The sequence below is a fragment of the Alternaria arborescens genome, assembly GCF_004154835.1.
Source record: "Alternaria arborescens strain FERA 675 chromosome Unknown contig_96, whole genome shotgun sequence".
Classification (NCBI taxonomy): domain Eukaryota; kingdom Fungi; phylum Ascomycota; class Dothideomycetes; order Pleosporales; family Pleosporaceae; genus Alternaria; species Alternaria arborescens.
Genome location: NW_021167951.1, coordinates 15,133 through 35,973, shown reverse-complemented (window position 1 = coordinate 35,973; position 20,841 = coordinate 15,133). Strand labels below are relative to the sequence as shown.

At 50.6% G+C, this 20,841-nt stretch overlaps 7 protein-coding genes across 7 annotated transcripts; 3 read left to right on the top strand and 4 right to left on the bottom strand.

The window, feature by feature from the left end:
• Positions 1–336: 336 nt before the first annotated feature.
• AA0111_g12684 (Killer toxin subunits alpha/beta) lies at positions 337–5,529 on the bottom strand (the record flags this gene model as incomplete). Its single annotated transcript, XM_028646694.1, has 2 exons — positions 337–4,379; positions 4,434–5,529. 2 exons carry the CDS (start codon positions 5,527–5,529, stop codon positions 337–339), a joined length of 5,139 nt encoding a protein of 1,712 aa, XP_028499726.1.
• A 606-nt stretch (positions 5,530–6,135) lies between these two features.
• AA0111_g12683 (hypothetical protein) lies at positions 6,136–6,951 on the top strand (the record flags this gene model as incomplete). Its single annotated transcript, XM_028646693.1, has 1 exon — positions 6,136–6,951. The coding sequence occupies one exon, from the start codon at positions 6,136–6,138 to the stop codon at positions 6,949–6,951; it is 816 nt and encodes a 271-aa protein (XP_028499723.1).
• Positions 6,952–7,780: 829 nt separating this feature from the next.
• AA0111_g12682 (hypothetical protein) lies at positions 7,781–7,921 on the bottom strand (the record flags this gene model as incomplete). The annotated part of the gene is made up of 1 exon (XM_028646692.1): positions 7,781–7,921. One exon carries the CDS (start codon positions 7,919–7,921, stop codon positions 7,781–7,783), a length of 141 nt encoding a protein of 46 aa, XP_028499722.1.
• Positions 7,922–8,028: 107 nt separating this feature from the next.
• On the top strand, positions 8,029–9,495 carry AA0111_g12681 (LysM domain-containing protein; the record flags this gene model as incomplete). Its single annotated transcript, XM_028646691.1, has 2 exons — positions 8,029–8,262; positions 8,317–9,495. 2 exons carry the CDS (start codon positions 8,029–8,031, stop codon positions 9,493–9,495), a joined length of 1,413 nt encoding a protein of 470 aa, XP_028499725.1.
• Positions 9,496–12,327: 2,832 nt separating this feature from the next.
• Positions 12,328–13,613, top strand: AA0111_g12680 (hypothetical protein; the record flags this gene model as incomplete). The annotated part of the gene is made up of 3 exons (XM_028646690.1): positions 12,328–12,653; positions 12,788–13,486; positions 13,562–13,613. 3 exons carry the CDS (start codon positions 12,328–12,330, stop codon positions 13,611–13,613), a joined length of 1,077 nt encoding a protein of 358 aa, XP_028499724.1.
• A 1,391-nt stretch (positions 13,614–15,004) lies between these two features.
• AA0111_g12679 (hypothetical protein) lies at positions 15,005–15,907 on the bottom strand (the record flags this gene model as incomplete). Its single annotated transcript, XM_028646688.1, has 1 exon — positions 15,005–15,907. The coding sequence occupies one exon, from the start codon at positions 15,905–15,907 to the stop codon at positions 15,005–15,007; it is 903 nt and encodes a 300-aa protein (XP_028499713.1).
• Positions 15,908–19,782: 3,875 nt separating this feature from the next.
• On the bottom strand, positions 19,783–20,415 carry AA0111_g12678 (hypothetical protein; the record flags this gene model as incomplete). The annotated part of the gene is made up of 1 exon (XM_028646687.1): positions 19,783–20,415. One exon carries the CDS (start codon positions 20,413–20,415, stop codon positions 19,783–19,785), a length of 633 nt encoding a protein of 210 aa, XP_028499714.1.
• Between the last annotated feature and the right edge of the window lie 426 nt (positions 20,416–20,841).

Here is a 20,841-nt window from a genome sequence, read left to right as displayed (position 1 = left end):
ATTAAGCTAGCTTACAGCAGCTTAGCTTAATTGATTTGTACCTCTACTCCAGCTTGGCTTGATTGATTAGCCAGCTTGATGCGCCAGCTTGATAGCGATCAAGCTGGCTTGATTGTTGACAAGTCTGCTTCTTGGGCATGTTGTCTATCTATATGGGATACTGGGGAGAACTCTTCCTTGAGTACGACTCTCGTCACTGCCTGGAACCGATCTGAGAAACACCCGTTGATAGTGCATTGCAGCGGTGTGTCTATTCCAATTTGCATACGGCCTAGAAGTCGAGAGATGGGATTCTTCTCAAGAACTTGTACTGTAACGAGGGTCTGGCCGTGATCTTTATACATCTGTTGGTTGTATTCCTAGAGAAATTGGGGATCCTGGGGTCGCGGGCTGTATGGATTCCACGGCGCCTACGAGAGAGGGCTGAGCCATTACCTCGCGAGGTGTGGCGGATGGTGAGCGCGTCACAATAGAAGCATTACCCGAGGCTCCTGAAAATGAGGCTTCATCAACGTCGAGCACACGCACTACCTGGTCAGACCAATCTGGTCCCATAGTAGATGGAAGTGAGCCCAGCGCTAGGGAGGTAACATTGCCCAGCATGACATCGAGCAAATTCATTGAGCGGGCTGCAATCCAGGGTCGGTTAGGCAGCGTGCGATACTTTGACTTGCCGCTTGTCACGGCGTTAGGAGGTGCTGCACTGTACAAATATGTGCTGATAGCGGCTGCTGCGTGATTTTGGTACCATGGATCGTCGGTGAGCAGTGCGAAGCCAGGATCGTTAGGTACCAGAGTGCTCGGCCAGCATCGATTAACACTCAATCCATCGTCAGCATGAGAGGTCAATGTTGTATGTTCCCAGTGTTTGATCTCGAAAACAGCGTTTGGCACTTCGACACCAACGCTTGTAATGTATGCTTCATGGTATCTTAGCATGACGACCATCATAGACGGATGTCGTGACTTACTTGTTGTACCTCCTCCGACTCTTTGTGAGACTGTCGAACTTGTTGTTGTGGCTGCGCCATTTCTCATTGTCCTTTTGGCCGCGTCTTTCCACGCATCGTGGCTGGGACAGAACGCACTCCAGATCCCACCCGCTCCGCCGTTGTCAGGTTGAGGTATTAAGCGGATGAATTGCCCGGCCTTCTTCCTGGGACTCTGTGAATTCTGTCCCCAGAAGTAGCGCGGCGGCCATTCATCTCGTTCGCAATCGCCGAACTCGGTCCATTCTTTTGACCATTCCCAGTGATGCTGAGCTGTCCTGGGCACGCTTGGGCGACTACCCCAGAGACCCCAGTCATCTGTTGCCTTGCCGTGTTTACTAGTACTTGACGTCGCCCAACACGTGAATCGAACCATATCAGGCGTGTTTGTATGAACGCTCATCACAGAACTATAGTGATAGCATGCCTGTGACCACTTCTCTGAACAGGTCATTGGAGGCGTCGTCATAAACGTAGAGATGCTTGTCGTTGTGGTTGAGTCTGTCCTTGTGATGGGTCCGTTGTTACAGGAGGTAGCTCTTTGTTGCAACCGGGCAGTAACTTCCGTGTAATGAACTTCATGAATGATATTCATCGGGGAAAGTCGTGAATCGAAGCGACCATTGCTTGTGTCAAAACTGAGCTCAAGTAAGCTCCTCTTTGGTCTGCATGTGTTATTGTTGTTGTCGTCATCTTTTGAACCGTCCTTGCGACAATTGCCGAGTACCTTTTGCAAAGAGTCATCGTGCTTCTTGAATGTTGTACCCATCTTGCTGACGTCGAACTTGGTCTGCGCTCGCCGAGCGGCGCCCAGGTCTGCGAAGTCTCGAGGTTTGCGGACGCGTCCAGCACTTAGCAGCCCCATAATAGCCATGGCCGCGTTTTCCGGATTGGCAACTACGTCTGCGATAGTGAAAGCGGCATTCCCAATCATTCCGGCCATGGCAATCATGCGAGCAACGGTGGCTGCGCCTGCCGCCATCGCTGCGAATTCGCCAACAAAAGGAATCAAGAAAAGAAGGGCCGAGATAATTGTAATGATGAGATTCTTCTTCTCCTCTTCTCTGATCTCTCCGCCTTTCTCTTTCGCTTCCTCCATCGAGTCCACAGCTTGCGCGAAGAGAAAGACTGGCACTGAGAGGACTTGAACCACATCGCCGTTGGAGCCATCCCATATACCTGCCACGATATCGAAGAAGCGAGCGGACATGGCATTTCTGGTGGCTTCAAGATCGATGCTCTTGATAATCTCCTTAGGATTAGGAATGCCAAAATCCTTCTTGAGAACAGGTATACCAGTGACAGTAACGTCTCTGTAGATGCACAGGCAAGCGGGTTGCCCTTGGCAACTCGAGCAGTCGTTCACCTCCTCGTGGAATTCACCGAGTTCGATCCAATCAGAGATGATGCCCGCTTCTGCTTCGAGGGCATCATAGAAGCCATCGCTATCTCTGATTGTCATCTTCATAGTCATTTTACCCTGGAAGATCAAAGGATCATTTTTCATCAAGTCCTCGCAGGGACCGTTGTACTTGTCTTTTCCGCCGGATCGTTGAAAGTCACAGTCAGTGTACTTTCGGATGTTGCCAAACTCCCAATCCGCGAACTTCTTGAAAGCCGCCTCGGCACTCTTCTTGATGACTCGTTGATAAGCCTCGAAGTTCTTGTCGTAGCCATTCTCTGCGTCGTTGTACTTGGTGATAGAACCATCCAGCATCTTCTCAAGAATGCTGACAGCGAGAACGGGCTTGCAGTCGTCCGATACATCACCATCGTTCGCCAGAGCTTCGAGATCTGCGTATTCCTTGGTGAGGGGGCAATTCTTACCACCCGTTTGGTTGTCGTCGTCTTCGCCGTTGTTACCAATGCCGCTATCGCCATAGTCCTTGTCGAGGTCGACAGCCCAGTCCGACACTCCCCCGAAATTGAGTTTTGTGTACTTGTTGATTCGGTTTTGCTTGGTCTCGTCGGTCATCCATGCTACCCACTCCGTGTCTTGGTACACGAGATAGTCGGTATCGGTGTCATCGCTCCATTCCTTGACTCCAAGAAGCTCTTTGTTCCACAAAATCTCTCGAATTTCTGCAGAAGATATGTAGCCGCCCGTTCCAGTGCAAGGTCCCGGCATCGCATCTGACACAGTCCTACTGCCTGTGTATCTGCACGTCTCGCTCGTGCAACCCTCTTCGGCCATTTTGAAGCTGCGACCATAGCTAGCTATACCAACCACAACCTTGTATGAGGGAACACCAGCCTTTGTAATCATAGCTAGTGCAGTAGTTGTCTCGGTCATATTGATATGTGAACGTAGGCAGTCGCCTTCAGGGCAGCCTGGACTTGACCATTTGTTACCATAGTCCCATTGTCCGTGCAGGTCGTAGGTCATGTAGATGATGTAGTCAATGACACTAGACATCTCTTTGATTGGAAACGCCTTCAAATACCAATACGAGGCAGGAGCCGCGATCGAGACTGATTTGCTTCCCATACGACGTTTGACCAATTTCAGAAACTCAAGATAGTTGGTGCCTTCGTCGGCGGCGCCGGGAACGGGCGTGATATCCTGGGCACCAGGGTACTCCCAATCAAAGTCGATACCGTCAAGGCCATGCTCGTTTACGAAAGCAACCACATTGTCTGCAAATGTAGCACGGTTGGCTTGACTGACAGCCTGACGAAAGATGGTGTAGGTTGGTGCATCCGCAGAGAAGGCCCAACCGCCAAGTGACACTATCCTTTTGATGCCAGTCATCTTCTTCAGCTTATCGAACTGGTCCTTTAGCGTACCGACGTCGATTTTGAAATCTCCAGCAGTAACATTTGGAAACGCAAAGTGGATATGGGTATACTTCTTGGTGTCGATATCTGTGACGTCCATATGCAAACATGGGCGATCCTGATTCCAGGCCTCGAAGTAGGCGACGTGGGCGAAGCTCGCTGGCCCTTTAGCATTGTTGGTGATATTCATTCCACAATTAGATATGCATCCGTTCATGCCTGGCTTCGATGTACCGGGAGCGCCTGTATCAGCTGGGTTCTCGATGCAGAAGTCCTTGTCCATTCCACACTGGCCCCAGACGTTACAACAAACATTCAGGGGGCATGGGTTCATATCGGCAAGCTTTTTGTTGCCCCGAACTTCTCCATTTGGCTTCTGCGGCCCACAGACGGCATTTTCGATGGGATTTGGCATTGGAGGTTCACCATCAGAAAGGCATATCTTCTGGCCAGGCTGAAGGTTGTCGCATCCAGCAAAGCCCCACGTGTTCTTGTTGAGATCTTCTATGCCCTTCGTGGTGAGATAATTCGCATCGGCAAGGGCCCAGCAACCGTCACCATCCTTGATGTCGTACGAAAAACACGAGCCATCAGCATTTTTCTTTGGGCGGACTACGGATAGATGTTAGTCCTCAGGTCAAAAGCCAGGACAGCGATTTCACCTACAGTCAGGGAGGTCGCCAGCCGAACAGCAGACAAACTGTTTAGGTTTGAGCTTGTTGCAGAAGTCTTCTCCAGGGTTGAATTTATAGAACTTCGTCAAGCTGATACCACATCGTTCTGCTAATCCATAGCAATCGTCACCGCTAAATACCTCTTGATAGCTACAAGTAGCCCTTCGATGCAAGTTGAGAGACGAGGTAGCATTAGAAGAATGATTCGTGGAGTTGTTCGCCGTCGCATTTGAGGAGCTGTTCATACTTTTGACCAGCCAGTATTTGATGTCGAAGTCTGACCACCCAGAAGTTGTATCAGCGCCGGAGGGGCTTTTACCCTGACTCCAGCTAGAAACTGCTTCCTGTGCTGCGGTGATATTGTTCTGAAGGTCCGCAACGATGCCAAAACCCAAGGAAGATGAGTGTGTTTCCTTGTAGTTTTGTACGGTGAAGCGGTTGGTTTCACCACTTCCACTGGACTGTATTGCTGAAATGAGGCGCTCAACTACGGGGCTGAAGCCCTCTCGATCGACCGCGTGACCGACAAAAGCTCCCACAGTAGCCGATCCGACCTTAGCGAACATCGTAATGTGTCTACAGTCACCGGTCTTAGTGATGTAGCTTTTCAGCGTTCGAAGGGCAGCAGCGGCATCTTCATCACTAGCCGTGCTGTCCGTTTCGGTCGGGTTCGTATGCCATCCATGGTAGTAAATTGAAGTCTGATTAGACTTCGGAGCCATATTTGATGGACAGCCTGGAGACTGCAACCTTTCTGATCGCTTCTTCGGCGTACCAAAGGTGAACGGCACAGGATCATAGTCGGGTGCCTGTTTTGTATCATCCTCGGAATCCGTACAGGCACGAATAGTAATGTGCTTGTCAGGAGAGTTGACGGGGATGTCCAGCATAGTGCTGAAAAGCAGTGGCTTTTCGCATCGGTTGAGTGCGACAACGCCATGAAGATACGTCCACTTCAGAGCATCCAATCCAGACTTGCTACATCGAACAGGACATGGATTTATAGGACTCGCAGCGTCGCTCTCAGCGTGCGTTTGAACACCAAAAATGAGTGTGAAGAAGACAATGAAGAGAGCGGACGAGTACATGGTGCAAGGACGTGCCGAACAGAATGACAAAAATATCATGAGTGTATAGGGTTGAAAAAGAAGAGACGATAGATGAGATCCGTAATCACGAACTGGCTTTGCAGCAAAAGGAATGAATGATGGTGAGAATGAAGAAGATGACCTTCTGTGCAAACCAAAGTCTACTCAGTGATCAATATAAGTAACCGGTCTGACAAGACCCGCATCAGGGAATTGAGCGATTATGCTCAAGATGTGCCCCTTGGAAGTGCGCCTCAAGCATTTGCCACATGTATCATGCACTTCTAGTGGGATTAATCTATTGTCAGTCAGATTTTTCGAGTGCTGAAGGATTGTGGTAATATCCTTGCAGGGTCGTGCGGAGCTAGCACGGGTGAACAATGTATTGGTCTAGGTGTAGGGTAACATTGCCAAGATGTTGGCACGAGACTGTTGACTAGGATCGTAATTAAAAGATGACAAGCTCGGGAATAGGAGTGAAGAGCGGAATCATTACACCTCTCCTTCTTATTTCGGACCGCCCAACGTGGTTTGCAAGTAATCCCCTCAGTTGCTTCTGACTATCTGGTTATTCTTGACAAGAAAACGCAGACCTCATCAATCGACATGAAGCTTTTGTACCTTTTTGTGTTGGCCTTTGGCCCCATCTTTGTTCTTGCTGAGCTCAACGCATACGAAATACTCATGTTCTTCGACATGTATCGTGTCGATTACGAGAAAGATAACAGCAACTTCAAGGTTGCTAAAGGATGCAAAGATTGCAATTTTGAGGACTTCGTTATCCATATCGACCGCCTTGGGATGGCTTCGAATCTCGATGGTCGTTTCGGAGACCTCATGAACCCCAGCCTTGACGACGTAGAGGGTTGGGATCAACGAGATGATCTTGTCTACGATGCAAAAAAGCTCCTTGGTGGACTATGGCGCGACGAGGACACGAAATCTCGCCCTGGTCATGCTATCGTAATTGAGCGGCTTGTTGACTACATGTCGAGCCTTCGCTCAAGTGGAGATTCTGAACGCCTCAGCAGGATTGTCACTGGAATGCAAGCTGCGCAACTCAGCAGACGCAGCCTGCAGGCCAAAGCCATGCTCGACTACATAAACGGCCGACTTAGCAAAGCCCGTGTGGGTTCTGCGAAAACGCAGTCCATCTCCTGGCAAGGCGGAGACTTCGATGAATTCGACGCCATAGCCACCATTGAAGGAGTACAATCCACAAAGCGAGGGGTCATGCGCGCGGAGATTGTTGCCATTGCCAAGTCCATCAACAACAACGATCTCGAAAGCAGCCTGAAGAGAGATATCGGGATGGGAAGCGGCCGTAGCATCCAGAAGCGCGAATTTGGTGAAGGGCTGGCTATCATGGCGCTTCAACGAGGCATCGATTCGTTGAGCATGCCAGCGCGCAAGAAATGCTGAAAGGGGTCGCTTTGAGGACCTTCTGATAGTGTCACCAACACAGGCCTCACAAGCCGCGATTGCTGCGGATTGTGCAGGGGAAGTGGGTGCCATCCATGGCATAAGCGGCCTGGCGAAAGGCATGTAGAGCCATCTAGCGAGATAGTCTGGTACCGTATTTAGATAATCAAAGAATGCGATACACACGAATGGAAGAAGTGATTTGGTAACGGCTAAATTGATGTATGGCCCAAGCTGTCTAGACCTCGGGAGCTAGACGGCCCGTGTTGATGTGGACCCCTGCAGCAATTGCATATGTAAGGTACCCGAACTCTACCCAGGTGTTCTCAAGATAGATTAAGCGGCTTTATATTGGGTTCATGCAGAGCCCTGTCTATTTAGCCACAGAAGTGCGCATCCATTCCCCGAGCCTCGGCGAGTGCGACAGTGTAAGACGAGCGCAGGATCCGTCATGCAGGGCGTAACAGACTAGTTGCTGGCAAACAAGCTGTCAGCTTACGCAATAAATATGAAGTGTCGAGGCGAGTCTCCCACCCTTGGCCTCGGAAGCGAGGTGGACGTCACCCAAATGGAACAAACGTTGAGAAGGGCATTGATTGCACTGCTCGCCTATTAGAGTGAGTTACGGAACGCCTTACAAAGTCGTAGGGTTCTTTGAAGTGTAGTTCGTGTTGGTGGCCAAAATCGAGCATCAGGCCGTCAGTTATCGTAGAGTAACTACTACACTACGGCCTTGGCTCCCAGGATCTTGAAATCAAGGTTGCCATCGGCCTGGGCAGCAATTCCTAGAATGGTAGGCCGGAATCAACGAGGATGACCGAGACGGAACCTACGCGACTCTCCTATACCAGGTGATTACATTCATCCCTCCATATGGACACCAGATGATGAAGCCTGGTGCTGCTAAGGCTAGCGCTACTAGGATGCTGGGGGCCAACACTCCTACCACTGCAAGTGCCCACAAGCACATCAGGGGCAATACAGAATCTACACATAAAATACAGGGACGAGTCAAGTCCATCAACTCAGTCCTCTACTCGACCTGAGCCTTGCTGCCCTCTCCACTACTAGTCAGTCATGTTCGCATTCACGCTCGGCAGTACCGTGACCACCCTCTCTGTGCTCGGCCTCTGTACAGGAGGACTGGCGGCGACCTCACGTATCCAATCACGCAGCGGGAAAACACCCAGCCTGGCTTTCGATCCAGCAACCACATCCTACTGCTCTTGGTGGATCGACTACGATGGTTCCATGACTTGTCAGGAAGTCCTCGACGATAATTGGATTGAACTAGATGCATTCCGCCGCTGGGTATGTACAGACAAAACACCACTCTCGATGGGCATGAACTGACTGCTGCTTAAGAATCCTTCCATCGGCGCTGACTGCACTGGCCTTGTGTCCGGCAATAGCTTTTGCGTCGAGGCTGTCAAGGAGCCCGCACCAACAACGACCCAGAAAACGTCCGGCACACCTATCTCATCGAGTTCCAAAGCCAACACGCCCACTTCCAAGCCCACGTCGTCACCTTCTTCCGTCCAACCAACCACTTCCAGTGTCATTGCTAGCAGTGCCACTCCGACTTCTAGTAACGGCATGGCTACACCCTCGCCCATTCGCCCTGGGATGGTGAGCAACTGCAAGACCTTCCACTTAGTCGAATCGGGAGACAACTGCGGCACAATGGCTGAAAAGTATGGCATAGGCACTGCCGACGTTATTGCGTGGAACGGACTCAACAATGCATGCACCAATTTATGGCAGGACACATATGCCTGCGTAGGCATAATCGGTGGCTCACCCAGCCCTTCTCCTACCACTTCAGTTCCGACTGGCAATGGTGTTTCGACTCCGACGCCTGTGCAGCCACGGATCGTAAAGAACTGCAACAAATTTTTCTTCGTTGAATCAGGAGATACATGCGACGTTATCAACCAGAAGACTGGCGCGCGAGTAGCCGATATAGTTGCATGGAATGGACTTAACAGCGGATGCACCAACATCTGGGGCGACACCTATGCCTGCATCGGCGTAATTGGTGGCTCGACTTCGTCCACTTTCTCATCTTCTCCAAGTCCTACCCAGTCCGGCAATGGCGTATCGACGCCAACGCCAGTTCAGCCAGGAATAGTGAAGAACTGTAACAAGTTCTTCTTTGTTGAAGGAGGATATACGTGCGATGTTATCAACCAGAAGACTGGTGCCCGAGTAGCAGACATCATATCGTGGAATGGATTGAATAGCGGATGCACAAACATCTGGGGCAGCACATATGCATGCATTGGTGTCATCGGTCAGTCCCCGACCACAACTACACCATCCCCTACGCAGACGTCCAGCGGACCCGCAACACCTTCACCTATCCAATCGGGGATGACCAAAGGCTGTACCTTGTGGCACTTTATCGGCGGTTCTACGACATGTCAGCAGGTCCTGAGCTACCAGAAGATCACGATGGCGCAGTTCTACAAGTGGAATCCGGCTGTCAAGGCAGACTGCAGTGGCTTGTGGAAAGATACCTATGCTTGTGTCCGCGGACCATAGTCGTGAGGGAAGTCAGGCAGGTAACAAGATCTTCAGCTTCGCGAGCATAGATACTTGATCATGTACTTCAGAAGTCTCCGATTCTTAACAGTTTCGCAGTGGTTTGCACGTTATCTTATTTCGTAGAACTTTCACACAATTACCATCGCTCCTCCTTGGGAATGTGTTACATTGCGGATCTGCCGCGACGCACTGTGATTTTATGCTCTCCAGCCTTGGCATGTCTTCTCTGAGGAGTCAACTTGTTCTTCTTCCATTGTCGTGCCCAGAGTCACGTAGCTTGACTGTTGGTTCGATAGTACCTGTACATCTGTTTCCTCTTCTGTGCGCTTAACCTAGCCGCAGAGCGCTTTTATGTCTAGCTCGACATGCCGTCTAGTCTTGCGCTCAAACTGAGATAAAGCCACGTAGACTGGTTCAGCGCGACTCTGTTTACCGACTGCATAACTAGTCTGCTAATCGGGACGTCGTACAGCACCTAGCACCACTGACTGTCGGCCGTGTGGTTAGCATCGTCGCCTTCTTCTTATGGCAGGATTTCTTGTGGTTGCGCAGCTTACTGCTAATGTCACTTTTAGCCACCTGGAGCGCGTTCATTGCCTTCTACTGCGGACCGGTGCATGGTTTCGTGGTGAGCACGCCTCCGCCGCTCAGGCATATCTTCGCTCACAGTCCGGCAGCTCCTTGCTGTACTATACTGTCTACCGCTCTGCCTCATGCCTCTTCGAGGCTATCGCCCCGTGTGCGTGGGGATCAGGTTCTTTCCTGCCGTCTGCCTTCTCATTCCAGGCTCTACTATCATTATTGTACCCCACGTAGTGTAGGACGTAGTACGCAAATGCTTAGCCTTAGCGCGCAAGTCCCAGGCACAGAGAGCAGTGCTTATTGAATGCAGAACAACGAGTGGCTTAGAAATTGAATCGAACCAGCGAGCCGTCGTCGTGATATCTCATTCATGCCAGATTCGCGAGAGGAAAGTTGTCGTCGCTCGCCGGATGACTGGTGCAAACCCATCGACGTAATGTTTGACCGCCTGCGGTGTGCTAACCCACGCTTCCGTACCTCTGACTTCAATGGCTGCTACTATGAACCGTAGCGTGACGAATCGTAGCGGTTGCTTCGCCATATGCTTCGTAAGCTCAAGCTCCCTCATCACTTCCTTTGACCAGACATCAGCCTTGTCATCTTCGCTCCCGAAGTCGTGTCTTAACCTATGAGCCACCAATAGTGCAGCTAGTCAGTAAATCTTAGCTTGTGCAAGAAGATGGACGAGCTCAGTGTAGTCGAAGTGGTCAAGTATCTGACGTGCGTGCGACGGGATCCACTCATCCACGGCGGTATGAATTTTGTCCAGCTGAGCATGAATGCGGGCTATGCAACCTCCATCGGTCTCGTTCGATAGGGAATGACTGATGATGCAGAGATCCTGAAAGTGTGGCAGTAAAGTCAGGCAGAAGCCAAGCTTTCTATACACGCGCTCTTGTAGCTACTGCGGTGCTCTTGATATTGGAGACCGGCGATGTATCAAACATTCTATCACCTCCAGAAGTTCAAGGAAGCTTTTCCATGACTCCAGAGGCAAACTTGGTGGCGTAGAAGTTATGATTGGGCTCACTGCACTAATGCAGTAATGGCAGATATCTGCGACGCCATAGCCAATGCTCGAACAGACGAAGAATGCCAATGTATTCCCGAGAGCAAGGCACAGAGTGGCGTCCTGCTCGGTCGTGACAGAGAGTGTACGCAATGTGCTCATGGCAGGGGACGCGAAAAGGACTCCCGCGTTTCTAGCGACCTCTTCGCCAGTGCCATACTGGAGCGGTTTGAGCCAGACAGCGCATGCAAGATAAGCATGCTTGAGTATTGGCAGTGCAAAAGGTAGTAAAGCTGCTAGTGTCTGTTGTTCGATGACTGCAAAACTGCGGAGCACGATTAGCGACTGAACTCTCTGAGGCTGACCCAGCAAGAACATTAAAAGCTCTTTCTCCTCTGCGCAAAGATAATAGTCGGGAACATATTGCAACTTGGTGCTCACATCATTTGATGCTGGTTCCGATTTGTTGAGTAACGTCGAGCTCCTCTGCGAAACCGTCTGCTTACCGTGTTGCGGTCGACGGCCTGATGGGCGCACTGGCCTGTCAGTCGAGCAGTGCAAGCGCAACCGCTCGCATCTGACGCAAGTCGCTGTAATGCACTCGCGAACACATCTCTCCTTGAGATCATAACATCGGTCGCATGCGATCCTGAGCTTCTGTGTATTCGCTGTGTCCTTTGCCATTCAAGCTCGCGTCCAACCCCGAAGGATTTGCTGCGTCGATAAATTAAGATTTGCAAAGACTCACTGCATAGGATGACTTTAGATGTAAGGAAGTTTGCCGCGATCGATGCGCAAGGGACCAACTGAGAGAATGAACGAAGTCTGAAGAACCAAATGGTACGCTTGATACATACTGATCATTGTTGACCGGAGGTTTGGCCGGAGATTTGACTGGAGCGTTGAGATTTCCTAGCGTGAAATGACTCATGCTAGCGCTTACCGATCAGTATGGTATCGTAACCTGAACCCGCTGGTCTTTCATCCCCTACATGGTGCCTTCTATCACGCTCGAGCTACATCAAAATCATCTATTCTCGTTCGTATAGCGGCATAGCGACCGGGACCGGAGGGTTTCAATAGATATTTGGAAGCCGAAACAAGCTCGTCCGCCCATGATGTCGCTAAGTAGCTCGACTCTACCTAGGCATCCTGGGAAGGTATAAGTACAGTGATGTAGAAAGATAGACGTAAAGCAGGCACCTACTCCCACATTCTCATCTCAAATTCCATCTGCCATGTCTCTAAGAATGCGAGACTATCGTGTTGTCGCTGCTCGAAACCAGACCGAGAGAAATAACAAGATTCCTCCACAGTGGCTGATCGACTCAGCGCTACGCAATGCCACGAGCGTTCTACATTTTCCCGTCACCTACGGCGTTCTGAATGATGTCGAACGCGACATCACCTCAAAGTTCGATGCCACGACGCTTCTCAAGAAGCTCAAGGAGGGAACCTGGTCTGCTGAGCAAGTCACTACAGCCTTTTGCAAGAGGGCTGCTATTGCTCAACAGCTAGTCAGTCACCTGGCTGGGCTTCCTGGGATGGTTACTAACCTTCTGAAGTAGGGCAATTGTCTCACAGTAATATTCTTCGGCGAGGCGATCGAACGCGCCAGACACCTCGACAAGGAACGCAAAGAGAATCCCAGTGACGTCCTTCCACCCTTCTGGGGCTTACCCATCTCGCTCAAGATAGCTTCGACATCCCTGGCCATGACTCTTCGACTGGATTGGCCTGCTACGTTGGAGAGCCTGCAGAAGAGAACAGCTCTCTTACTGCCATGCTACTCGACCTAGGCGCTGTTATTTACTGCAAGACAAACGTTTCACAATTGACCATACCTGCCGATAGCGACAACAACGTCTTTGGCAAGACACTAAACCCTCGCAACCCTACCTTGACTGCTGGTGGCAGCACCGGCGGCGAAGGCGTCCTCATTACCCTACGCGGGAGTATACTCGACGTCGGTACTGACATTGGTGGGAGCATACGTGTTACAGCACTTTGCAACGGTATCTACGGCTTCAGAATAAGTGTTGGACTGATACCTCACGATGGAGTTCGCAACCTTACAGTACCAGGTGCTGACGGAGTACGCTCTTCCGTAGGGCCTACGGCAACCTCAATCCGGGATTGCGCGCTGTTTTTGAGGACTGTCATGGAGTCAGAGACATGGAGATACGACAGTACAATCATCTCGCTGCCATGGCGGAATCTACCAGTCAAAAAGAAGCTCTGCATTGGCCTGGTTGAGGACGATGGCGTCTATACGCCGTCACCACCTGTTCGACGTGGCCTCAAGAAGGCTGCTGACCTTCTTCGTAACAACAGTGAAATTGAGCTTGTTCCTATCACTTTGCCAAACACCAAGGAATACTACAATGCTCTACTCCGGTACTTTTCGTATCCGGGAAGTGATATATGTTGCCAATACCCCACGATCTTGGTTGCTGACTGATTTGCTTCCAGCACTATCGCGAACAGCTCGCCAGGACTGGAGAGCCAGAGGTACCCTCACTGAAAGCGATTCAGCTTTTGAACTTCGAGGGAACGTCATTGGAAGGCCTCTGCAATCTGAACGTGCATCGAGCAGCGGCTGCGAAGCAATATCAGCGCTTGTTTCTTGATTACGAATAGATACAATTCTCATGCCTCCTGCACCACATACAGCCGTTCTTCTTGACCATTGGACAACCGCTTCCTACACCGGTCTCTGGAATTATCTCGACTTTCCGGCTGTGGTTATTCCTGTCGATGGATGATGTGGCAGCGTCAGATGCGTTAGACAAAACGACACCGCAAAGTATGGGCCTGAAGATGCGAAAGTTTACAGTCTATGTACGTACAGTTTTCGTCATATATCCCACCTGCTGACCATCGCTCGATCCAGACACAGGACCAGAGTTCTATAAAGATACGCCAGTGTCTATCCAGCTAGTCGGATACAGGCATACAGATGAGGCGCTCTCGAATGCAGCTGTCCTTATCGACTCTATTATCAATACATCGACTGGTAAGTGATAGAAAGGTTCAGGGACTCTCCAAACGAATTTTCGGATCGAAGTAGCCTATAATTATTTTCTCTATTGACTACATCTCTCTATTATCACCTGGGCACGGTCGAGTGTATGCTGTTGCTTCTCTTTGGTCAGCGCACTAGTCGTGTTCTGTATGGGCAGTGATATGGTCTTGACAAACGTCAGCATTAGCATCCAGGCGGTGTGTAAGCCACGAAACTGCGCAATGACGGACAGCCAGTACAGCCCTACGCGCAGCGTGAAGATGACTCTCAGGGCCGCGAGACGTTCTCTCTTGTCTCCAGTCTGCATCTTGTTGTAGCGCACTTACTAGCCTCCGAGCTGTCAGGGAACCTTTTCTGAACCGCCGTAATCCATCAACTAGCCGCATCAGGACTAGACGCAGCTCTCGTCTGAGGCGCAGAGGGCTATGTCCTCATCGTTCAGGCAATAGCATAGGCTCACCCGAGTAAGGCTGCCACTGTTCATAGCTTCGTGGACGGCTTCCAGCGCGTCTTCACCGCTATAGCGAGCGTGTTAGAAAATACGCTGGTAGTCAGTCCGAGGGTTCAGAAGTCCAGCATTGTGAAGGCTCTGCCAGTATCGTACGCAGTGTGACGACGCGCCGCATAATCAAGGATAGCTAGAGATGGTTAGAGTGGTTGGCGATTGTCTGTCACTAGAAGACTCTTGGAAGGTCCAGGCTGTAAGGTCTCGGTCTGAAGGCGCTAGTTGCGTTTCACAGAATGCCAAGCACTCCATTAGTAAAGCGTAACTCGACAACCGTTCCTACAAATCTCGTGCAGCGACTGGTAAGATCGTGGAATGAATGTATCAGCTACGAAGGGGATAGCAAGTTCTTTCCTAAACATTTGTTTGTCCGATACACCCGCCTTCAACGCCCCTCCCTGGCGGAGATGTGTTCTAGATGTCCCACGAATGAGTCCTTCCCCCTGTTATCTGACGAGCTAGTCTCTTCGATCTTGGAAAAGGCACCAGGGCCATCAAATTTGGTGCTCAAGCGTGTCTTCCTGCTCTGAGTCCATGGGCCCAAAGAGAGGGTTTTGATACCGGGATTTCCACCATTGTGTTTGTGCTCCACTATGCTGACAAGCCGATTAAGGACAGAGAATTCAATCTTGAGCTTGACGCTGTATACAGCCGTCTTGTACGTTGTTTGAATCTCGTAGTGACCTGAGAACTGGACAGCAAGGAGGGTGATGTCGAGGATCAGGACTACAATGTTGACGAAGATGAGGTGTCTGAGTAGCTTTTGTAGAGGTCCGCGGCCGTTGCTATCAGTGTCGTGCCCCAGCAAACGTACCGTTTCGTAGATGTAGATGATGGATATTATCAACTCTTGGACGCAGATCACCACGATCTGGACCTTGTCGTAGATCAAAAACCCTGGCAGGAAACGAGCCGATTGCTGAGAGTTTGTACCCATCGCTAGAACCAGAAGCGGAATCCCGAGGACGATAGCGTTGAAGATGATCATATATTTTACCCAACGTGTCTGAGACCGATCTCGGATAACGAGATGCAGACGCGAATAGAGAACGACAGATTGCCCTATCACCATACATCCCCAGCCTATGCCCACTATCGCGCTCGATAGCAGGTCTAGTGTGGTGACCTGAAAAAACTTCAGGATGAATCCAACAGCATGAGGTGCGATACCCCAAGTGGCCACGACAAAACTCCAGAAGTATAGCCCGCTACGCTTTTTGAAGATGGCGAAGACGAGAAAGGTAAGTTCGATGACGTTGTACAGCGCGATGGATAAGAATGCGACCATCGTCATGAGGATTGGGAACGATGCATTTACCCCTCCGACCACGCCCACGTCCTCCTCTTTTGCCATGGCTGAACGCGAAGACCGCGTTGTGTTCGCGCATGTGCTTGTTAGAACAACGTCGAGGAGATCGGCGGCTAGGTATGCCCCATCAGCGGAAGGTAGAGAAAGAATTCGCACTGAGAACTAAGTGGTTGAGGAATGTCGCGTTTGGCAGACTAATATCTGCTGCTGAAGGCAATCAGAGGACGAGGATGAAGACGAATTTCGCATTCCAGAACCGACTACATCTTCCATGGGATCTTTTAGACGTCTTCGCTCACGGCACTTGATGAGCTTTAGATGGGCTTCTAGGATTTGTGGCGCATTCTGGAGGTGTCGCCCATAGCGATGATCTTGTTCACCATAGGGGGACGGAATGAATTCCCCGGCTTAGGTTCGAGCGCTGATTGGCCTGGCAATTGTGTCCAGGTGCAAGCGCGCTTTCATTGGCCCTGTGCAGATGTCACGCCTGAATGCCAGGATTGGTGGCGCCATAGCTGCATGTCTTCGCGAGAGGCTTCCAAGGTTCACTTATCTGTCCAAGACTACTAGTACAAAGGATGACTCGCATGAACCGCTCCTCTTCATAGCAGACTGCATTTTGGTAACGTTATCACAATGTTAGCTGACGTTGTTCACCGATTAAGAGGCACGACTTTGCGAATAAAGTTCGACTAGTGATGGGCTGACGCGCAATCAGTGTGATCAATCGATTGACACTTACTCGGCCTCAGCCGCATGGGTCGTTATCCGGATTCATGGGTGCAGACGGGCGGGTTTTACGCCAGATCAAGCCTTCCGGCCCTATGTCCCCGAGAGATTGGAAATGACATTTTCTTATTTCCTCAGTTTCGAGCGCACGATCAAGTCCCTAGCGCTCGAGTCGATATGATTCGGATACAAATGCCGAGTTGTTCCTGCATAGAAACGCGGTTTCGAGCCATCGAAGCAGCAGCTGAATCAGATCCCCTACCTGCCTTGGAGTGAACGAAAAAGCAAGTGCATAGGGCCCACGCGTATCGACAAGGTTTTCTGGGGTACCGCACCCCGGAGCATTGGCGGCAACGAGCGAATAACTGGCATTGATATTCCCCTGCGCTAGTGCTAGCAAGATCCATCGCTCAATCCAGTCTAGCGTAAGCCACATCAGTGTCCGCAACTTCTCTGCCGCCTCCGTCACAACTGCCGCCCACTTTTGGAGCTGCCCAACTTAGTCACAACGTTATCGATAGATGATTATGAGGCTGCTTCGCGGAACCTATTCTATGATCTCGATCCCAGCATTTTCAGGAATCAGTGACAAACCGGTCCAGCATATGGTGTACCACAATCAACGCTGCAGCGCCGGCTCACTGGCCGCGATTCACACGCGACTGCCCACGACAACGACTGCAATTGACCCTGGAACGAGATGAAATTACTGTTGACTGAAGTCTTGATAAAGGTCTATGCGCTCGACCATGTAGTCATAGTCGGTCACAAGAGATGATATTGATGCATCGAGAGCATACAAGAAGAGATCGCAACTGAGTTCAAGTGAGTGAATTCGTGTTTGTCTAGGTGTAGATTGTAAGAGCTTGGTTACGACGATGCTGCGCGACGCCACTCGATTACAGATGGTTCCAGTATGCCGCGATGCTGATGCCTCAGCCACAGCGGTCAGCCACAGTGGACAGTCATCCACGATCTTGCCGTCGACTTTCGCTGCCATAGCCGACGATTACGTATAGCCGTTGCCGATAGCACAATTCAATGGGCTAAACCACATCCATGCTACCCAAGTGCTGGACGCTTGAGTGCCTGCGGGCCGATTTGGTGAACCTGGATTGGACGGGTTCCGCTCGGCGAGCATGGCGACATAACGGCGGCCGCTGTGCCAGGGTTATGACTAGATGTGATGCGCTGCACATAAAGGAGTTGGTGGAGACAACTCTGCGACTTTGTAGATTTACCTCTTCGTGAAATTGGCTGACCGCACATGCAATTATGATGGAACCTTGGAAGTCTGGTCATCGGCTAACTGCGATACATCACGGGCCAGACACAAGGTGATCTTCTCAAGCTTCGGCTACCGGTACACGCTCGGAAGCCACGCATCGCTCCAAACAGAAATCTTGCACATGTGATCATCGGTGGTATCGCAACATATTGAGCTTGCTACTAGTGTGCTACTACGAAACGCTTGATGTGAATGCTGTTCCACCGCTTCGCGACGAAGCAGCATCCCTCTCTACTCTTGAAGTGGTTGCTCAGTCTCCAAATCGCTACTATCTCAACTCACTCCTGTCTAGGGTCAGCTCACGAATAGAGAGACGACAAAAAACCCAAGCTTGCAAAACCAATCATTGCCTGCATAACTGCTCTATCACAGACCAGATAGGCATGGATAATAAGCTCGAGGTTGTATCTGGCAAGTCAAGCGCCCTTGGTTGCGGTATGAATGCTATTGTAGCTCCAGGGTCTTGCAGATGTTCCAAAGATATTAGTAGACTACTAAACGTGTCGAGAGAACTTCAGAAGCAACTGCTGAATTTTGTGGAGCATATCGATAACCCGACAAGCCCCTCAAGATGAAGAATGGTCAAGAGTATACCAGTGACTAGTCCGGTATCATCAGTGCGAACTTCGCCTGCTTATAGTGTAGCAAAGAGCAAGCGGAGCGAAAGGCCAATGTCGGTACCCTACGCCATCGGTAGACGGCAGGCGATCGTGGTGGTTGAATCAACACCCAATAGAATGAGTAGACGAGATCCTGCAGCCGTGGAAGACCAGGAGAAACGAACATTACAACGGTATCCGATGTTGGCCAAGCCGACCACATTGACTCTCACGACACCCGGTACCACGAGTAGTGCACATGTTACTAGAACAGAGAAGGAGATCACAAGAAGTGGCATATTAATTTGTCTAATCCAGCACCAGCTAACGAGACTACTAAACCTACCGCTGACAGTCGGTCCCAAGACGCTACCTAACGCATCAGGGATGGCCAAAAGTTCAATTATAGTGGAAACCCCTACAGCATCGATATGTTAGTATAAATGATCTAACTAAGCATTTCTGAGCCTCAGCCACCTAGGCTTCGTGGAAAACAACCTGCAACAACAACCCTAATGGTTTTTGCAAGAGCGAAGACTACAGAACTAGTGAGGTGACCGTGACGGCGAGGAGATAAGAGATAAGAGCCTGGGACAACTTCAGCCGAGCACCGACTATATCCGACGTAATGCTCTATGATGTTCAGCAATGGCTTAAGAAGACAACTGGATGGGCGCCTATTAGTGTCGCTACTACTAATGTAGTCGCATCGAGGGCATATAAGAGGAGGTCAGCTAGAACAGCAGCGGATGTGAGACAGAAGACGATAAGCTTCCTTTGAAGCATCTCAGTACTTAAAGAATCACTGATCTGCTAAGGTGCTGAAAGATCTGAGGTGCGCTCGCACTGCGCTCCTGTGCTGCAGCGGCGACGAACTGGCGATGGGAACGAACCTACTAAGACTTAACGATGCACATATGCTGAGAGGGGCCTTGCGATTGATGACGCAAATCCGCTTAAGTGTGCTAAGCTTGGAGTTCGCTCTTACATCTGTGTAAGTCTTGTCTAGAGTTTCTACGCTCGCGACACCTTGTGTTAGTGAATTTCTGCACATAATCCTACACTGTTAAGAATCTACTAACAAGGATTCCGCTGGAACCAAGTCGATTAACCCATCTCTGTAAACTCCTTCCATTAAAGGTAATAAGCAAACGACTAAGATAAGAGATTACGATAGTGATCCGAACTTGTTGCATTATCATCACATCTATAAACATTCATCATCACCAACCACTTCTCTAAGCGTTGTAAACAGAGTACTCGCAAGCCTCGGGATTTGTCTCCTTAACCGCCCTAGCATTCAGCCCAACACAACCCTCACTACCAGCCGGCTTGTCATTGCCCGCAAGCCAAACGTTCCATCCTGTCAACTTGTCCCCGTCAGCCGGGGGGCAAGCCTGGAACGCCGTAACGGCACCATTGCCATTATCAAAGACCAAGTCGCTCGTCTCGGTGATCTTGAAAGGACCCAACTCCTGGTTTTTGCCAATCTGTAGAGGGAGACCGGTACCGTATTGGATGTTACCCTGGCCCATGCCGGAGCGGTCGACGAAGATCTGCTGGGCTTCGAAGTTGTCGGGAGTGTCGCCGGTGTAGAGGAACAAGAGGCCCTGGCCGTTGAGGACGAAGGAGGCGTGGTCGCGGGGGAGTCGGGTGGTGCAGTTTGCGCTTTGGAAGTCATCGCCGATCAGGAGGTTGTTGTTCTTGGCTTGGAAGGGCTCGCATTCGATCTCGTTGGCTACCTTGGGGAGAGCCACGAGCTTAAAGACGTCGCCGGGGACGACGGCTTCAGAAATGGGCGGCAGGTTGCAGTCCTTTGCGGATGCGAGAGCCATGGTGACGGCGGCGATGGTGGCGGTGGCGTACTTCATGTTGAGGTATGTTTGATGGTTCGTTGAGTGAATTGGAAAGTGAAGGTTGGATGTCGTTGTAGATTGTGTTGGTAGATTGTGAGGTACTGCATCTCACTCTTTATACGTCTTTCGATCTCGTATGCGGATCCCTTGCAACCCTATCAACCCATGAAGGTGGTCCCTCTCGGCGCCGATCTATACTGTAATCCGCAACATCGTGAGCTCATATGACCGAGAACACGAGGCTTCGTCACCCCAGCAAAGGCCAACGGCGCCACACCCGGCGGAGAAAATACCCACAACCCCGTATACACGGAAGCTGCAGGAAAGGAAACCGTGCATCGGGGGCAATGTTTGCAGGGTGACGATTAGTGGTTTGTGGAATTAGGTTGCGATCGGCGACACACGGATCGGAACATGCGCATCACCTGCGCGTAAAAATAG